Below are 21152 nucleotides of genomic sequence, written 5' to 3'. Positions count from 1 at the left end.
GACAAAAGCTCTCTGGTACTTGCTCAACTACCACTACATTACTGAGAGGAGTGTATGAGGAGAGGTGGTTATTGTTACCTCTAAGCAGCCAGTAGCCACAACAAACAGCTCACGGAGGTTGCCTTTATTTACATCATGAAGTGTTAAAGCTTTATTCAGTAAAAATGACTATTGGGTGAAGGTAAATCATAGTGTTGTCATGATATGTTCATTGTAATCTTGTAAAATGTAGCTTTTGTCGAGAAACTTGAATAAATACAGCTGTTTTGAAGGAGAATTTGGCCGGCGGGGGGGCTTGCCTAGGGCATCAAATGTGCTAGGGCCGCCACTGTAGTTGGCAAGTGAACAGAGAATTCAAAATAGTTAGCTAAAACTAATGGATAAACAGCTGAAATACTAGCTAAATAAAAGGGTTCCATAAAGTTACACCACAACATGGTGAAATAGTTTGCTAAAAGTAATGGGTGAACAGTTGAAAAACAGATAGCTAACATGACAGGTGGTGTTGAGTTGCTCATCTGATAGGGCTGTGGGGATACATCAGATAAAATGAGGTTAGAAACCACTGCTCCAGCCTGACAATGATTTATATTTTTTTGTAGTTTTAAAACATTTTGAAGGCTCAGATTCTGCAGTTTTCCCACAGGTATAGATACACATTCTTGCAGGCATTTGTTGGAGGAAAATGTCTGGAATAGTTGAACTGGGTGTGCAGTAAATGTTTTGGCTCAGTTATTCTGTTTGAGGCTTCTTACTACCCTGTAAGGCAAAAAGAATGGAGGGTAGATGAATGTCAGGAAGAGGAGGAGGAGGAAGGAGGAAGATGCGAATGACTTAAACCAACCTGTTACTATGGCATCACCCCTACGCTATAACTAATTACCTCAATCACCCAGGAGGCTGCTGAGCCAGGAGCTTTATCACAAATCTAAATGCATTTAGCCTTTTGACCCATTAAATTCCTATTCGCTCAGACGCACACATCAGATTGAATTTCTGCTTTTTGTGATTTTTTTTTTTTTTTCAACTCATTCTCCACTTCATTCGTTTTCTGCTTACTCGCGACATTTGACATGTTTAAGAGGATCAGCTTTTGGACACATACGGTGCTCTTCCTCTGCGGTGAGAAGGTGCTGTGTGAGCTCTTCTGCGCATTGCAACTGTGCCGCAGAGCTGAACTCCAGAAGCTTCAACGAGAAATCCTTTTAAGGGAAGGTTTGAGAGCGGAGATATGGAGGCAAACAGAGGGTGCACCGTAACAAATGCCTGTTTGTCGTTTAATCTTGTATTCACTTTTAGAATGCCATTTCCTTAAAGCTGCTGGAAAAATCAAGTAGCCATTTCCATTGCCTGAATTTTCTTGAAATGTATTAAATATATTGAAGAATACATGGTGAATGACCCCACACAAGAAAATGATTTGAACATGTGGAGTTGCACTGGATATGAGCCCACTTGACTATTTGCTTTCAGATTTTCTTTCTACAGGCTGTTATAGAGTATTGTTGGAACACATGTAGCACTCACATGAATATTTATCAACCATAACACAGGCAAAGTTTGTACTGAACCCCCTGGTGGCCATAGCGAAAAGTGCATGTAGGAATTTAAATATTATCTATATTTTTTATAATGCAATCCCTTGCAGGGATACAGGGATGTGGACAACTGTTTTGATTATTAACATACAAAATATACAATTAACAAGCAACAATTACATTGCTGGGATGATTTCAATGTACACGTCCTCCACACAGTCAGAAACACAGCCTCTGGTGGTGGACAGACTCAACCCAAGGCATCATGGACAGCTAGCAGATAGCTAACAACAACAGCACACAAAAAATGGATAAATAACCACGAAAGACATTCATTGTCAGATTTGTCATTACGAATTTATTTTACAAAGTCTCAAAAAAGAGACTTTAAGGCTGGATTACAAAGCTTCTAAAGGCATACGATCGCAACTGAGCCCTCATTGGAATGATACATGGACTGTACAAGAAGATGGATGACACATTTACACTTACCCCACTGGACAAAAATTAAGCGATGAACGAACCATCTTGCGCTGGTGACGTTATTTGGAACCAGATTTTGCGCAGTATTGATCTCCACAATGTCCATTTCCAACCCAAATACAAACCCTTGAACATACAACAGTGTGATAGGAGCTACCTAAAATGACAGAAACTGTGTGTTGAATTTTTAGTTTGATCTATGTCTCATCCACCAAAATAGAGGGGGTGCAGCCAACCACCAGGGGGCAATCAAGATGTCTTTGCTTCCCTATTGGGGAGCTGTCATGTCCAACTTTTTTATACAGTCTGTGGGATGCAACATCAGCAAAAACTGTAAGTCTAGTGTGCAGCATTCCAGAGATACTAATGTTACATATAGAGCTTTTCAAACTTGACATCATTAACATTGTAAATGGGTTCAAGTGTAATTCTTGTTGGAATGTTTGTGAATGCAGTCAGTAGCTGACAGGACGTAAAGGCATTCCACTTGCCCGAACACAGAGTTTACTTGCCCCAGACAAGCGCTAATGTCGAGCCCTGATACTAATAAGTGGAATCTGTATCTATTTTTGTTTGTACAGGTTCGGTTTCTACGGTAATTCCTGCAATATTTCATCACTCATTGGGCATATTAGTCGGGATATAACACTGCACATGCTGGTGTCCTGGTTGTTCATTTTCATTTAAGCGAAGCCTCTGTTGAACACATAAAGTTTCCTCTAGATTTTTTTTTGAACCTCCAACCTTAAAGTTCAAACTGTGCTAGTGCCCATATACCTCAAACTAATATCTATAAAAATCTATAAATGAGCAGTATCATATGTCTGACATTATTAAAATCTGCTCAATAATGTATTCCTGAGGAGTCACTGAAAGTCACTGAGGATAAGGACCCCACCAGATAAAGATCCCCTCACCCTATAAGCAGCACTTTCCTTGCAAAGCAAATCCTCAGACACCTGCGTGATTGGGGGCTTTAATACAGAACGTTCTCGAGACTCTCCCATCATGCACCGCTTGTGAATGAGATAATTTGTCTGGGGGCAGGCAGAGGGATCGTGTGGCGCGGCAGTCGAGTTGATCCACAGTGATTGACTGTAATGCTCCCCGTCAGACAGGCTCATGCAATGAGACTTAGCAGCTGGAGACAAATCAATTTCTCCTCTGAGCATCCCCCCCCCACCACCTCCCTACAACCGACCTCCTCGTCTACCTCTTTGCCTGTCCCTTCTCTCCTGACAGCATCTGATGGCATATCCAGCAGACCATCACACTGACCCTCTGTCAGAAATCTGCTACGCTGTGTTGGACCACACACATCAAATGCCTCTGTTCATGCCATTAACTGACAGTCATCTGCTGTGATGGGTGCAGATGATTCCTCTAAAGTAACACTTCACTTTGAAAGAACATTTTCCCTTCTAGTATAGAATCCCCAACATCTGCTGAATGTCACCATCAGCATTTCTCTCCAGCTGTCAATACTAAGAAGTCCAAACAGGCAATTTCAGTTCTTAAAAGCCCATTCTGAGACACAGAATAAAGTAATATCACATACATCTGCTTTTCTTAGTTTTTCAAAGGGAAATGGCAAGTACCAGTGACTAGTGATGCATGAACTATGAAATAAGTGCATTAAAAAATGAAATGGTCCAGTGAGGTTTAATATCTCTCTTAAAATCACAAAATGGCCCAACACCTCTGGAAAGAACATTAAATTAATATAGTAGACTGTTTCATGTTGCACTTTTAGGCAATAGTTTGATGTTTTCAGAAATACGTTTTATTTGTTTATTGCTGAGTCCGACGAGAGACTGGAGCCACTCTCATATCTGTCTATTAAATATAGGGCTACTGCTAGCATCTGATTAGCTTAGCTTAGCTGAACTTCTGGATGGGTAAGGATGGCCTCTGGGGCTTCAAATGTTTTCTCAAAAGCCCTGAATCTTTTAGGGCTCTAGATATGATTTGTGTTTTAAACCATTGAGCTCTTTAACAGAAATGGTTTGTATCCTTTGTTCTCTTAAAATTGGGTTGTGTTGTTGATGTGCTAACTGGCTAACTAGCATCTTGAATCAGTCCTGCCATCCTTCCCGTTTCTCTTTTTTTACTGACTAATACAGATTAACACCGCCTGCTGGCATGGAGAGTTACTTCTTCTCATGTATGTGCAGAACAAAGGTGATAGTTGGCTGTCTTTGGGGTGTGCTCAGATGCAACTTTGTGGCCGAGACACAGGCAACAACAGTCAGCCTTTGAAGCCACTACTTTTCTAATGTCAGTTTAGTGTGCCTGGGCCTTTAGGTTTTTAAAATACCTTCAATTTTGTGTCATTCAGATAATAGTAAATGCCCATGTTCCTCATCCTATGCTATTCCCTAAAGAAATCTAATATAATTGAGTAGGTATTCTCCTGTGGGCCCTCAGCTCAGAGTATTGAAGATTGCATTTACTTTGCGTTGTTGGGGATCCTTGATTTGCAATTAGAGCAGCCCAGATTATTATGGCATGGATACCAGTGTAGCAGCTGTATCAGCTTAACATTCATTCTGAATGATAAAGACAGCTGGAGAATAGTTAGATACAAAATAGGATGTAGACTCTAGAGGATAATTTCTTTCCCTTGGTAACTAATGTTTTTCCCAGTTGTACAGATTTTTAGACATTGTACATTATTATCTTAAATGGCTGAACAAATAGTGACTATAGCTGCCATTAATAAGAAAAAAACTCCATAGGAGAGCATAATCCCAGATCCCCCCTAGGTTTCATTTGAGCCCTGATTGTTTACAATGTCTGGCTCTGCCCGTTTATAGATTTGAAAACAGAGGGAAACGGCTAGCTTAGCTCTGTCCCTAGGGTTATAATATCTACCTGAACAAGAGATAGTGCCACAAGTAACCCCTCATTAAACCACAATCTATATATATATATTTTTTTTTACAGTTTCTGTGCAAATTCAATGCAATGTGTTAATTAGAGAGCTTTTGTATTGCTGTTACCTTCAGACAGTGCTGGGTTAGCTGTTTTTCAGGGGAAACAGCTAACCCAACTAACGTTACTGTACGTTCACACCAAAAGTGATCAGAGCGTCCAAAGTGGTGGAAGTCATTCATTTTCAGTGAGAGCCCGGCGACTTGGGCGACCTGGTTGTCAGCCGCGCATCTTTGGCAAAGCAACTGGAGCGGCTCCGGAGGGGATTTAAAATTCATTTAACTTTATGGTAATGAGCTCTGACGCGGTTCGGTGGCAACCAATCGGAATGCTGACGTGCTTCAATGAAGCGGGTCCCAGAGAACAAGCCATGTAACTTTGGTTCCTACAGCACACTTGTTCCAACAATGGATATGGCAAAGTTTATTACTTGCATTTGCGCTCACTCAGTCCTTTATAATGTGTCGCTGTTCAGTTACAGAGACCAACATAAAAAGAATGAGGCTTGGGAGCACGTCACAGGGGTAGTTGGTTGGTCTGGTGAGTTTTAGGGCTCTAGTTTCGCAGACCGGGCACAGCATAGGCGCAGCGCACCTGCGCTTCGCCAACTGGGTGTGGCCAGGCGGATTTTGTAAGTTTGGCACACCGTGCGCCCTGGCGCAGCTACTCCTCTAGCCCACCTCCGTCCCTCCTACCGGCACAAGTCGGAAAGAGGGAGGAGAGAAGGCGTGGAGTGGGTTTTACACACATCACACCAATCAAATGAGCCCCTCTCCTCGCCCTTAAATGCACCGCGCGAAGGCGTAATGAGAGTTTACTCAATTTGCCATGGCAGAAGAGAGCAGCAGCGTCAGACGGCCAAACTTCTCCCAAGAGGAAACTGATGTTTTGGTCCAGGAGGTCCAAGCTCGCAGTGTCCGAATATACGGAACTGCGAGCAGACCTCCACGGGCTGATGATGCAAAGGTAGCCTGGGAGGAGGTCACCACAATTGTAAATCAATGTTGCGTTTCTCTCGTGCGCGCGCACTCTCTCTTTCTCTCTCACAGTCTCACTCTGTTTCTTTTCTTTTGACTTTTCTAAGATGACAGATGCTGAATATATACTCCCTATCTGATGCTGTGGCTGTGTGTGGTTGGCTGAGAGGGATGTGAACTCATTAGTTTTGTTAATCAAACCAGGTTGGGTTTCCATTACGCGTGCCAAACGTGCCAAATGGTGCCAATCCCCTTTGATCTGACATCAGATGTGACGGGACAGTCGATATAGAGATACATTTATGTGCTGATTGCAGATAGTTGCATTGAATAGTGTTTTTTTGGGTATTTATTGCATTGTTAATGTGCCTGATATTCTGGAAACCTGCCTGTGAGGTTTTGGTGACGTGTGCGCACTGTCCGCCGGTCAGCCAAACTTCGGCTTACACCGGCTGCGCTCCCCCTGCACTGACAGTAGACGTGGTTTCAGCTGGCGAGCTTTTAGCGCACCTTCAGCGAAGCCTTTTGGCATGAAACTGTCACTGCGCCAAGCTGGATCTGTCGACACCTCCTCCTGCTGTGCCACCACACCCATCTCGACGCACCTCGGTCTGCCAAACCACCAAACTGAGCGCGCCTCGGGTTGCGCTGCTGGAAACTAGCTCTGCACGGGGTTCACCACCCTGCGCTGCGCCAGGAAACTAGAGCCCTTAGTGTGTAATGTTAGTAATAGAGGAGAGAATTGCAGGCTAATGTTGCGAAGTAGCATACAAGTGTTCCTTGCTTGGTTTGAATGGGATGACATACGTTTCTGTTTTCATTGACCAAACATAACTTTCCGTAGGCCAACTATGAGCTTTTTGATTGGACAACAGCAAGCAGCAACTATGCTGCTTTCAAGCCAGTAGTCCACTTTGTGGCTCCTTTAAATTGACAAGCACGATTGAATGCTCAATGATTCGTGATGAGCGACAAGAGCGACCAAAGCTGCCACAAATATTTTTGACAGTCATGCTTCTTGGGCATCCGCGACAGACTTTGCCTCTTTGGAAGCTTCTGGTGTGGACGTACTGTTATGCTTTATGCCAGCTAACTTTATGCTAAGCTTAGCTAATTGGCTGCCGATATTATCTTTAAATCTAACCGCGACGGTGTTACTTATCTTTTCATTAACTCTTAGCATTTAAGTGAGTGAGTGTCTTTCCTAAAATGTTGAATTATTCCTTTAAATTTAGCTCACTCAACACATGCAGGATTTTAGTTTCAGGTGAGCACATTACCGTTGCATTTTCCAGCTTTACCTATAAGCCTCTGCCCTGTGCTGGAGCTGTATGACCACTGGTTGTCCCCAACTGTGCTATGTATATCCTGGACTAGGTCCAGAGAGAGGACAGTGCATAGTCACAAAACAGAGGACAGTGCATAACAGGAACAAGGATGGGAGGGGAGAGTCACTGTGTAGCTGCTGGCTAAAAAGCACTTCAGGGTCTATTTATATCAGATGATTGCTCTTCCTAAACTCTCTCAAAAGCAAAACTCTGCATACACAGCCATTTTGTTAGAGTTTGAAGGCCTTCTTTAATAGAATGGACAACAAAATTGTGTGTGTGTCAAAGTGTGCAAGGTTTTGTGTGTGTGTTTACACAAGAGTAAGCGCATCGGGAAGAATTTTAATGTGAAGGCGCACCTTTTTGAATAAAACAGGACGGCATGCAGATGGTAATTTGATCACACGTGCTATACAGTTTTTGCATGGACACGACGTGTTTTCTTGGGGAGAGGCCTGCGGGAAACACAAGCAGGCTTTTCTAGAGGGGATAAAGGGGAATGAAGCTTATAAAGCGCAGGGTGCTTTAACATCCACTAGTTTCTCTCATTTATGCTTATCTGGCTGACGGGTGTGTAAATGGCTTTCTGTTGGAGGAGAGTCCCCTGGGGGAACCGTTCCACTCAGAGACAGTGACAGGCCAGTAATGCCGCCACCACCAACACCCCCCCTCCTCTTCCATCCACCCAACCACCCCTCACCAAACCAGCCCAGACAAACATCTTGATTGTAATTGAATTTTTGCGACGGGTTCTGTGTGACCGAGGACAGATTGGGAGAGAGCGAATGGGTGGAAGGGAGGAAACTGAGGATGAAGATGGAGGAAGATGGAGTGGTGGAAAGGTTACAGCAGTGACAGAGGTTGAGATTGAACTGGCAGGAAGAGGAAATAGCATAGTGTTATATAGAAAAGTGACAGTGCAGAGAGCAGGGACAAGGACAGTGCAGAGAGGGAGCTGCTGGGGATTAGCTTTGTTCCTGCGCTGAATTCTTAAGGCTCATGATATGTATACTGTGACGTAAGTGCATTGTTCAGATACTTGACTGCGTACTGTGTATACCTGAAGAATTAAAAAGTGTATTCACTAGGCAGCAGATGAGGGCTGAATCATCTCAAGCTGACATTAGAATACCTTTCGTGAGAACTTCCAATTTTGCACCACTTAAGCATAACTAATCATGGCGATACCAGAGGGGGTTACAATCGTGTCAGTGTTAATAGCATGGCAGAGAAAACAGCAACATAGTCGCTTCTCTGCAAAACTGTCTTTCCACTGTTATTGCCATTTATTCACAGTCTGCTGCTGACCTTACTTTACATTCTCATTCACCTTGCCTTTATGTGTTTAATTACATCTTGCAGATGTTAGTTACTCGATGACTGTTCAAACAATCGGCTCACTCATACGTTGTCTTGTCTGAATGATGTAGTGCCACTGCTCATTCTCCCTGTGGCTTAAAGGGCCAGTTTACCCCAACATTAAAAGTGCATATTTTTCCTTTTACCTGTCGTGCTACTTATCAGTCTAGATAGTTCTGGTGCAAGTTGCAGAGTGTTAGATAGTGAGATATCCGCTGTAAAGATGTCTGCCTTGTCTTACATATTTAATGGAACTTGATGGCAGTCGGCTTGTGGTGCTCAAAGCGCCAAAAATTACATTTGAAAAACTCAGCAGCAGTGTCTCTCTCCAGAAATCATGACCTGGTTAATCAGGACAATCCACGGGCCTTGTTGTGAGCAGTTTTATGTGGGAATTATTTTCTTTCTACCAAACTACACCCTCCAACTGTATCAACTGGCTGAGGGAAGTGTGCATCTATTGCTAGCTCTCCTAGAAGCACTGAGCTGGCTAATGTTACAGTTCAGCCAAAAAGGGCACCATTAATGTTTGCATCTTGCACTGTCACGAGAATTAGCCACTTGTCCATGAGTAGATGCACGCTTGCTTCTGCAGGGCGATACAGTTAGCAGGTGTGGTGTGGTTTTTTCAAGTGTATTTTTTTGGAGCTTTGAGCACCACAAGCTGAGTGCCATCTGGTTCCATTATATTGGAGAGAAGGCAGACATCTCTATGGCCAATATCTCCAACAAAAACAGATGTGTCTCCAACCAAAACTATCTAGACTGATAAATAGCACTACAAATAAGAGGAAAAATATGTATTTTTGATTTTGGGATGACTTGTCCCTTTAATAAGCCTTTTTTTTAGGTCATTATTTTGTCTTTCGGAGGTGCTCTTTACTTGAGGTAATGCACAGCACCTCCTGCGTTAACAAGTTGAACAAATCTCTCATTTTCTAAATGTTGATGAACTATACCTTTAACAACCTGTCGAGGGCCACAGTTTCACTGCGAGCATACAGATGTGCAGTGTACAGGGAAATTAAATGAATCATTAAATTAAAGCAACCCCATTTCCTACCTGCCTCGGCGCAGAGCGGTTCAGTCGGCTCCTTCAACTCCAGTCTTGGCTCCGAACCGCCTGCAATATCCACGGGTTTTAATTCATAGACAATTTTAACTTATTTTGGAACCGCCCCTCCTTTTATCGACATGACGGACTTCACCCAAGCAAGTTAGGAAGCCGCATGTTAGCAGCCAACATACAGCATACTGTACACACAACGCCACTCACACATGCGTGACTGTTTATGTGCCACACCCCCTTCTCAGTGCCTGCCTCTTCTTCTACGGAGCATTCTATAGACATTGCCTCCCGTAGCTCCCCCTACAGGCTCCAGCTGCCACTGACCTCTACAGACAATCCCTCCTGCTTTCCTATTGCCCCAACTACTGGGCTAGTCTCTACTGTCCCACAATCTCCCACCTTCATACCCGTAGTAATGAACAACAGACATCACAAATGTCAAAACCACACAACCCACAATTTCCGGTATCTGCAGCCACTGTCACAATCACAATCTGTCTGCAAAGTTGGTCCCAAGTCTCTTAAGCTGGCATTGTTGAATGCTCACTCAATCAATAACAAATCATTCACGCTGAATGATTTTTTCATCGCTAGAGATTTAGATTTCATGTTTTTCACCGAGACCTGGCAAAGGGATGAAGATTATGTGTCCATGAACGAGCTATGCCTGCCTGATTGCGCATTCATATGTGCCCCAAGGACCACTGGCCGCGGTGGTGGCCTTGCTTTGTTGTACAAAGACAGTTTCTCCTCGAGGAGAGTGAATTGTGGAACTTTTACCTCATTTGAACTGCTTATTTCTAAAGTTGGCTGCTCTAACCCGTTTTATTGTATTTTAATTTATCGCCCTCCTGGTATTAATGGCGCCTTTCTGGCTGAATTTAGTGACTTTTTGGCTTCCATCACTACATTTCAAAGAATTTTAATGCTTGGGGATTTTAATGTGCCTGTAAATGACATCACAAACTCCTTTGCTAATAATTTTATAAATCTCACCGAATCTTTTCATTTTGTGCAACATGTCAATGGCCCGACACACATTAAGGGAAACACGCTGGACCTTGTTTTTACACTTGGTTTGGACATTGATTGTATCGTCTCTGAGGAGCTGCTCGTCACTGATCACAACTGCATCCTGTTTAATTTGTCTGTTATTTCTGATTGTTCAACCAGCAAGCGTACAAAACTCACCCGTATGTTAAATAACCTCTCTGCTGAGAAATTCTCATTTGCTTTTAACAGTGTGGCGCAGCCTGTTAGTATTAATGTTGAGGTTGACTCCCAAGTTTTAACTTTTAACTCACACTGCTCTGCTATTCTTGATAAGATTGCTCCTTTAAAGCCTCGAACTATCCCCGCAGCTAATCCCACTCCCTGGCTGAACGACGACATCCGCTGCCTTCGTCGTAAATGTCGGAGAGCTGAGCGCTTGTGGAAATCAAGCAAGCTTCATGTACATCGTCTTTATTTTAAAGAACTGTTAGCTGAATTCAATTCTGTTGTTAGGGTAGCCAGAGCCTCTTATTTTAAAAATATCAACATCTCCAACAAGAGAAATCCCAGGGTCATTTTTGACACTATAAGTAGCATTACTGGTGCGCAACCGCCTGCTCTACCTGTGTCCTCTGATGAGGACTGTAGCAATTTTTTAATGTATTTTGTGAATAAGGTTGCCAGTGTCAAGGCCAATATAACACCCTCCTCCTCCTCCCTTCCTGATCCTCCCAAACAACAGTCAATTATTGACAATTTCTCACCTGTCTCCTTACAAGACTTAGCAGATCTTGTGTGTACTATGAAGATCTCTTCTAGTCCGCTGGATATCCTGCCCACAACTTTGCTGAAAAATGTTTTCAGCACTATTGGTCCATCTCTGCTCTCCATAATCAATAGCTCACTGGTTTCTGGTTGTGTCCTGTCCCATTTCAAGCAAGCGGTTGTTCAGCTGCTTCTCAAAAAGCCCAATCTGGACCCCGATGTTCTTAGTAACTACTAGCCCATTTCCAAGCTGCCCTTTGTATCTAAGATTCTAGAAAAAGCAGTTGCAAACCAATTAGTGACAGCGTTGAACAGTTACAATATCTTAGATAAATTTCAGTCCGGTTATCGTCAGTTATATTCCACAGAAACTGCTCTTCTCAGGGTCTCCAATGACATCATGATGGCCTCCGATGCCGGTAAATCCACTATCCTGGTTCTGCTTGATCTCAGTGCAGCCTTTGACACTGTTGATCACCACATCCTTTTAGACAGGCTGAGGGACAGGGTAGGAATCTCAGGGACCGCTCTTCATTGGTTTAAATCCTATCTGTCTGATCGATCCTTTTCTGTGGCTGTTGGCCCTCATAAATCAGAGTTTGCCCCCCTTTCTTGCGGGGTGCCCCAAGGTTCAGTGCTTGGGCCTATCCTCTTTACGCTATACATGCTCCCTCTCAGAGATGTCATCAGCAATTTTGAAGGTATCTCATACCATATGTATGCAGATGACCTCCAGTTATATTTTTCTTTTAACCCTGATAGGACCGATGGAATTGACTCACTGTACGATTGTATGAATGTAATTAAGGACTGGATGGCTACTAACTCCCTTCAGTTGAACGCAGCTAAAACTGAGATTTTAATTATTGCACCTGACGCCTCAGCATCTAAAGTGGCCAGCTGCTTAGGGTCCCTCAGTGCAAATGTGCGCCCCAAGTTGAGAATCCTTGGGGTCACATTTGATCAGGCCATGCTCTTCGATGACCACATCAAAACTGTCACTCGCTCCTGCTTTTTCCACCTCAAAAACATTTCCAAACTCAGATCCATGTTAACTTATTCCGAGCTAGAAATGATCATCCATGCTTTTATTTCCTCACGTCTGGATTACTGTAATTCTCTTTTCACCTGTCTAAATAAAACTTCATTAGACCGCCTCCAGCTGGTCCAGAACGCTACCGCCAGGCTTCTGTCCAGATCTCATAAGTTCACTCACATCACTCCAGTCCTGGCATCCCTGCACTGGCTCCCTGTTAATTTCAGGATCCAGCACAAGATTCTAACCATCACTTAGAGAGCCCTCCATGGTCAAGCACCTGCATACTTGACGGATCTGGTGTCCTTTCACTGTCCTGTCAGGACACTGTGGTCCACTGAAGGCCACCTACTTACTGTCCCTCACACAAGATTAAAGACGAAAGGTGATAGAGCCTTTAAGGCTGTTGCACCGAAATGGTGGAATGCACTACCTCATGAGCTGAGAGCGGCCTCTTCCGTGGACATTTTTAAAAAGCAGTTAAAAACACATCTGTTTAGGCTTGCGTTCCATTAATTGTCCATTGTATCATTATTGTATTTCGCTGCACTTTACTTTTTATTTGTTTTTGTGTATTTTGCATTGTTTCTGTTATTGTATTTTTTGTATTTTATCTTGTGAAGCACTTTGTGAGTCCTCTCTGTGAGAAGTGCTATATAAATAAATTTACTTACTTACTTACTCTATACTACCAATAGAGCTTATAAGAGCACTTTTTTTCTCTCACTGAGTTCTTGGTATTAGTAGGTGTGGTGAGGACAGTTTGTTCTGCAGCCATCCTGACAGCTCCTCAGGAGCTGCGCTGCTAACAGGACAGCTGGTTCTGAGGACAGTGATGCCATAATGAAGGTCGGAGTCAGTTCTGTTTGAAGGGATGGACAGAGGGTGGTAGTGCTTATGCACCACTGACTTCTTGCATCTGATGTGAATTCCTAGTAAGAGTGTGTTCACACTTTCAATCTTTAGTGTGGTTCGTGTGGAAAGAGGAAGCCAGACCCTCTTATACCCATGTTTCACCAAAATTATTGCACGTACATGTATTTTTTTAAACACGGGTAACCCCAATAAAAATAGGCTATGAACTCCTTTCCATTGTCAGTATGCCTTTCTGTGTGTGAGAGGAGTTTTTTGTTTTGTTTTAGGGTTTTTTGGTGTGGAAAAGTCCAGAAAACAGGTTAGTAAACAGTAGAAATCAGCACGGAAGCCAGTGCAAATGTTTAGTTGTTAGTTCTTCTCTATATATTTCTTATTTATTCAGTCTCTCAAATTTGCATTGATGTTTGAGAGCTGCTTTGTGGTGGCGTGTCACTGCATCTCGCCGGTGAAGGGGCTAAAATTAGTGCGCTCACCTGGGTGTTATGTTTCCATCAATGCTGATTAGAGCCAGAGTTGATGAATATCCGTAACTATGGCAGAGCCATTTGACCCTGGTGTAAATGGTGATTGTAACCTTTCCCATTACATTAAAAAAAAATCAGGGTGGTAGCAGGTTTTTTGTGCAGTGGAAACAGGACTTCACTTGAAAATGTTTGTATGTCGATTTGTCATTCAAGATCACTGCAAAATATCCCAGTCTAACTGTGTCTCAACCTCAGAATGAAAGATTCTTCTAGCATAAGTGTATTCATGTTGACATCTGACTGTAAGAAACTTTTGATGCTTTGCAATCTAAAACCGAATTTAAATTCAATGTCTCCTACTCCACAAATCCAGGTTTCTCTTCACGTCTCCTGAGCTGTTATGATCAGCAGATGCCGAAAATTGCAGCAATGAACGCTGACAAGTCAATCATGCTTACATCGTCGGGAAACAGATTTGTTTTCAGAGTAAAAATCACACTTTGGTTTGCAGCAAAGAAAACAAACTGTAGGTGTGATCGCACCCGTTGAGTGTGATCACAAACACATTGACAAGCTCAAAAGTCATATTTGAGGGAAGTGGGGAAAGGGTAGCTGACAGATATGTTCTCATGCCTGTTCCTTGGTGTCATTGTTTGTTTGTTGTGAGTTTCACTCGCTGCACAAGTCTGTAATCTTATTTGTCTGTTTGGACTGTGTGGTTATTATCTTTCTCTTGTGTCTAAAACTGGTTTTCAATCATATTTTTGACAGCGCATTGTTGTAATCCAGATGTGAGATATGGGATTTATAAATGCCTTTTCACGCCAAACTATCTTATGCTTTATTTTTCTCTCTGCCTCTGTTTGTCCCTCTGTCACCTCACAGATTTTATTTAGTCAGTGGTGGAGTGCCCCTCATCATCTGTGGGGTCACGGCAGCTGTCAATATAGACAACTATGGCAGCGGGGAGCAAGCGCCGTAGTAAGTCGGACATTTGTTTCTGCTCTCAAGGTTAAAGCACACACTGTGATGATGCTTTTTAAACAAGGCTGCATGTGTGTATACAAAACATGTGGTTATATTTGCTGTTTGCGCTGTGTGTACACTGCGCTAAAGCTTTCATTGGAACATGTTAAACTAATTAATATATTCTACATAATATCTACATAAATCAAAGTATTAAAGTGTGCTGGTATTCATGTGTGTTGCAGCTGCTGGATGGCATGGGAGCCCAGCCTGGGAGCCTTCTTTGGCCCCGTGGCCTTCATTGTCCTGGTGACATGCATCTACTTCTTCTGCACCTTCATCCAGCTGCGGCGACATCCCGAAAAGAAGTATGAGCTCAAGCAGCTGACGGAGGAGCAGCAGAGGCTGGCCGCCGTTGATGTACCGACCCACTGCCACCAGGGAGCCGAGCCCGGAGCCCTGGCAGCCCCAACCGGTGGGGGCCACTGTCCTGCTGGCTGCCCAGGCATTCCCATCAACCCCGCGCTGCTGGCCAATGAGCACTCCTTCAAGGCTCAGTTACGAACGGCGGCCTTTACTCTTTTCCTGTTCCTGGCCACGTGGACTTTTGGGGCGCTAGCCGTGTCCCAGGGCCACTTCCTGGATATGATCTTCAGCTGCCTTTATGGTGCCTTCTCTGTCACCCTTGGCCTCTTCATCCTCATCCATCACTGTGCCAAGCGTGATGATGTCTGGCATTGCTGGTGTTCCTGTTGTCCCGGACGACAAGCCAACGCCTGCTCTGGCGCCCATGGGCCTGCTCAACCACGGCCCAAGGTCAACGTGAATGGAGACACCCCCGGGCACGGCCATGGTCACAGCCACTGCCACCATGACTCACCATGTCCAGGCAAAGCACTGATGAGCTGCAGTCATGGAAGTATAGGTCACTGTAAACATGCCACCCTTCCCTCCTCGCAAAATCACGTTACATGTTTGGCACCGGTGACGCCGTGCTGCGCCGCCCTGCATAGCCAGCAGCTGATGGAAGAGGAGCCGGCAGCTACACATGTGCTGCTACATGCTGACCCAGAGGGTTACCGGCCAGGGATCCAGTTGCACCCCTGCCTAAAGAGCAGCACCAGGACTAAAGGCCGTCACTTCAGCCGCCGGGGCGGGGCCGCTGCTTGTGGAGCAGGGGGTGAGAGGGAATACGCCTATCACATCCCCTCCAGTGTTGATGGGGGCAGCGTGCACAGCTCACACACTGACAGCCCCCACAGCACACATGAGCGTCACGCCCACATCTGTCCACATCTGGCCCACGAAGGCCACCATGATGGGCATCACACATGCCACGCCGCTGCAGCTGCCACGCACGAGGCCCTGGCATGCCATAATCCCTGCCACAGGCATATCTGCTGTGCCAAGGCAGACCTTTTCCCTTCCCTGTGCCCGGCAGAGGCCGGCGACACAGGCATGTTCCTGTGCGGCTGCGGCAAAGTGGCCGAGCAGGACCCGATGGCGACACATCACCATCTGGAGATGCACGCCCCGCGCAGACAATCCTACCCCCAGAACCCGCCCAATCAGAATGGGATTCTAAAGGGGGGCCTGCACGAAGGACTCCTGTACGCATCGGACAGCACAGGGAATATACGCACTGGACCCTGGAAGAATGAAACTACTGTGTAGTGTGGGATACAGGGGAGATGGGCAGCACCCCTGCCTCGTCCCGCCAAAAATAAACCCTCGCCTCCCTTTCTAGAATTTAAAAAAAAATGAATTGAACATTTTAAACATCACAATCAGCGTGGGATATTTTTATTTTAATGTCCTCATGTTTTTATGTGTGCTGTTTTACTGTACAGAAATCTGATATCATGTAAATGCTCCCTGAAGAGCATCCATACACAGAACAGAATCTCCTCCATCCAGAAGAATTTATGAAACGTGTGTCACATCATGCCATCAGATGTAATTGAAGGTATTTCCACTGTTCCATATTACTTCAGATCTCTCTCTATATATATACAAGAAAATGAATGGTTGTATGTATGAATATGTGTGTGTTCGTGCTCAAAGGCAACACGCTGCAAGATTTTTTTACACTTTGAATCTGAATCCATCCAATAGTCTACGATGACAGTGAACCTCCAGTACTTTAAAGGACTCTTGGCATCCATGTTTTAGACGACTAAACCAGCAATTTTAGACTTCATGGGTATTTTTGCCATTCAGTCAAGCAACTGTGAACATCTACTAGAGATTTTCTAAATAATATACAAGGATACTGTCGCTTGCCAGAGATGTATGTGGATGCCAGTTGAGTGGTGAAAATTCAAAGCAACAGAAAAAAGAGACGTGAAATTAAGCATCCTCTTCCAGGTTGGTATTGATCGTGCTGTCTGTATGATGTCTTCACTGTTGTGTCCCTTTTTTTCTGGAGAGAAGTAAATAACGGCAGCATCAACAGCAACAGCGTGGCCGTTGTGAATAGAGAGCTGGTGTCAGTGACTCATTGGATCCAGTGCAATTTTTTATTAACACTGTGCCACACAGAGCCAGGTCCTCACAGCGGGGTCATTGCCAAACTAGCGTGCAGGTTTTTTCATTCTCCAGCTCAGCTTGCACATGCTATCAGACATTTTCAAATCAGCATACAGGTCTGTGGAAAATCAAACACTCAGAAGGTTTTAGGATAAAAAGAGTGTCAATGTGATTAGACAAGAAACAACAAGATGCTTTGGGAAACCTGCCTGTCATATGTGTAGTGCTGCCGGAGTGCATCAAACGACGCTTTACCACTTTTTTTTTCCTTATAAGGTAATATAATATCTGCAGCACACATCATGCAGTTTAAATTCATATACATTATTTTAAGCACTTGAGACAGTACGAACAAATGGAATGGTTAGAGTTGTCATATTGACATTTCAGGTGTGTTGATTCACAGTGTCAACTTAGGCATTGAGTAACATGCAACAAAACATTCCACCTTAAGGTGCAGTGTGTAGGATTTAGGAGGATATATTGGCAGAACTAGAATATAATATACTGAGTATGTTTTCTTTAGTGTATACTCAACATAAAATAAGTGTGTTTTTGTTAGATTAGAATGAGCTGTTTATCGACATAGGATGCGGGTCCTTGCCCACAGAGATTGCCATGTTGCGTCAGTGACGAGGTGAACAGTGTAGGAGAGACCTTGAGTTGTAATGTGAAACTTTATTCAGTGTTTTCACAGGTTATAATCACTTGGTTTGTTTGTTTTTGGAGAGGAAAAACCTCTGTGGATGATTTAGCTCCTAGTAAAAACCTCCTGAACAATGAACACTGAAGAAAGTCTAACCGGTAGACATTTGATCTGGTTGCAATCTGCAATCTTCACCACTAGATGTCACTCAGTCCCCCTAAATCTTACTCACTGGACCTTTAAATGTTGCCAGTAGCTGCTGGCTGTAGCCTTTGAGCGGCACAGTGAATTTAATAAATTTTTCTTAGTCTATAGCTCACTTACTGTTAACTGGTAAAGATGAAAAGGCAGCAAAACATCCTTTACATTTATTTTATAATTTACAATGATATAACATGAGGTTAACAACAATAAAACCAGGCCCATGCCCACCTGGGGCTAGCTAACAGTTGTCCATGACTACAACATAGGCCCAGTTCCAAAACAAAATGCATCTGAGATGAGGGCCACACCTGTCCTCTAAAAATCCAGTCTGGCTAAATACTACCACCTACAGAGATAAAGGAGCATAATAGGACTTAAAGGTCTATGGTGTAAGAATCAGTGCCATCTAGTGGTGAGGTTACAGAATTGAAACTTCTCCCATGTGCAAAGCGTGTAGGAGTATACGAGTGACCGATGCAAAAACGCAAATGGCCCCGTCTAGAGTTAGTGTTTAGTTTGATCATTTTGGGCAACTGTAGAAACAACATGGTGGACTCAGTGGAAAAGGACCTGCTCCATTTGTAGATTTAAACAGCTCATTCTAAGGTAAACAGTATTATACACTAATGAAAACATAGTAATGAATGTTATATTCCATCTCTTCCAATATATATATCCCCTTAAATCCTTCACACTGACAATTAAAAAATGTAATATTTACAACACAATGAAAGTAATCATAAATCCATCTAACATTTGATCATGTGGCCAGTTATAGTTGACTAATGTAGGCCTCTGTATACTTGCCACCATTGGAATAGTGGTTAAATAACCTTTGAAACAAACCACAGCTTAATTGTACATGTGCGTGCATGCCGTCATAGGTGCGCTCCGGTACTTAAAAACAGCACTACACCCCTGCTGCCTGTGACCAATGTCCTATTATTTTCCCTCAATAAAAGCTAATAAAACATTTTAGCAAACCTCACCCACTATTTGCTAAAGCCACTAAGTGACACATGGCAGCAATTGGTGCAAATACTGCCCCTTTAAATTTTATTTACTTTTCATTTGTCTCCTGAAAGCCCCAAAGCATGCATGCCTTGTTGTATGTAGCTATGCGCTATATTTCAGCCATGTAAATGAATGCCCATCCACGAGCATATGATTTGCCTCGACTGCTGCAGCTTGTCGTGTATCATTTTTCTCACGCCTTTAGATTTAGTTCCCAACAAATACTGTATTATTTCCCAGTGGTGACCAAGTTTATCTGAGAATCCAGTCCGGAAAATTTGAATGCTCTTGGTTTTGTGGTTCTGCTTTGGTAACTTGTGTCAAGAGAGGCCAGGGTTGAAGTATGGATTTTCCTTTTTTTTTTTTTTTTTTGTTACCATGAAGGTCACATTCTCTTTGAAGAATTGCCACTCCAAAAGAGAAAGCAAAAGAGGCTCTGTATTGATTCAGAAGCACTTGTTTGTTTTATGAATGATGATATTGAGTGTGATACTCCCGGCAAAACCACTCAAACATTTCGTCAGAAAAGCCAAACTTAAAAAAAAATATATAAGAAAAACGCACACCCATGCAGCGCTTATAATCTCACAGCAAAACCCGCTCTCGCAAAACCACCTCGGCATGCACACCGTCTCTTTATCCATCCTGTGCACTCTTGTCTGTGTATATAGAATCAGTTTCTGATGAATTATTTTATATGAGATTTAAGATATTTAAGAATAAAATAAGTCTATATGTAAAGAAAGTTGTATGGGGAAAAAAAAACCTGACCTCTCAATGTTAATACTCAGTATCTGAGTTTAGAAATGTCCTTTTCGTTTTCTAATGCCTTTTTTTCTGTTGCAATTTGAGTTGACTTCATAAAGTATGCAGACTCGCCATGTGTTGTGAGTTTATCCTGTCATATCAGAAATAGAAATGCACTACCCATGATAACGTTTGGCCTGTCAGAAAAGAATTTGTCACTTACAGTATGTTTATTATAAAAATGTTTGTTCAGACAGAACTATTTGAATTAAAAAAAGAAAAGTGACAAGAGAATAGCGAAATATTTATGTGATACTCCCTTTATTTAGATGGCAGGCGCTGAGTAGTGGAAGGAGGCCCTAGTAGACAGCAAAGATGATGCATGAACCTCATAGCTTTGCACAGGGCCACAAGTTATTTCCAGGGTCTGGGACAAAATGGGATATTATGGGCTCAACTTATGAGTTATAAAACAGTGGCCCACGATTGATCACACAGCGCGGGCTCCTTTGAGCCGCCTTAGATGCTGGCAGTCAGTGGCCCTGGCTTTATAGTTATTGGAAAGGGATTTGTAACAGTATCACAACAAAACATTTGAAATCAGCCTCTCCCACTAAACCCACATTAAATTGAGAGAACATTGGGCTAGGTTAATTGCTGTACAACATGTGTATTTGCTGGTGGTGTGTCTTAGAAGCAGCCTGAGCTTTTCAGTGTCTGTGAGACAATGTGTTTGGTATCATGGGCCACCGTAGGCCAACTTCTCTGTTGTCATCAGTAGCAGATGTACTGCCCTAAACAAGCTTGCTGACTTAGTTTCGGCTCACCGGACGGCTGCTGGAATACTCACCTGTGGTACTGTGACAAAACCTAAAGCCAGTTTTCACTTTTTTCTACATTGACACAGATTCCAATAAATGTATTTTTTCACCATGCAACGGATGAGAGCATCTTTGGCTTGTGTTTGTGTGTCCGCCATGTGTGTGTGTGAGCACAGAGTGCATTCAACTTACATGACGATGAATGTGACTGAAAGAAAAAGCCTGTTTTGTTTTTTTTGTCTCAATTCCCGCTGTAATGTGTTTATTTCTTCTGACAGCGTGATGGAGATTGAGATGCCTTACAGAGCCACCACAGGGGAGGAATTCAAATGATACCAGGCTTGACTGCTGCTGTGTGTGTGATGTGTGTCTGTGTGTCTGTGTGTCTGTGTGTGTGTGTATC

The 21152-nt window shown here is 43.3% G+C and overlaps 1 protein-coding gene across 3 annotated transcripts in view; it reads left to right on the top strand.

Moving 5' to 3' along the window:
• The window catches only part of adgra1b (adhesion G protein-coupled receptor A1b), a 247673-nt gene extending 226807 nt beyond the window's left edge, over positions 1-20866 (top strand). For all 3 annotated transcript variants that reach the window (XM_078176317.1, XM_033613474.2, XM_078176318.1), the window contains 2 exons: positions 14708-14803; positions 15034-20866. In XM_078176317.1, the coding sequence (XP_078032443.1) occupies positions 14708-14803; positions 15034-16462 (1525 nt within the window). In that variant the 3' untranslated portion in view covers positions 16463-20866. The remainder of the gene's footprint in view (positions 1-14707; positions 14804-15033) is intronic.
• Positions 20867-21152: the final 286 nt, after the last annotated feature.

Source organism: Epinephelus lanceolatus, chromosome 17 (genome assembly GCF_041903045.1).
Source record: "Epinephelus lanceolatus isolate andai-2023 chromosome 17, ASM4190304v1, whole genome shotgun sequence".
Lineage (NCBI taxonomy): Eukaryota > Metazoa > Chordata > Actinopteri > Perciformes > Serranidae > Epinephelus > Epinephelus lanceolatus.
The sequence above is the reverse complement of the archived record's forward strand: the minus strand, read 5'-3'. Positions and strand labels throughout refer to the sequence as shown.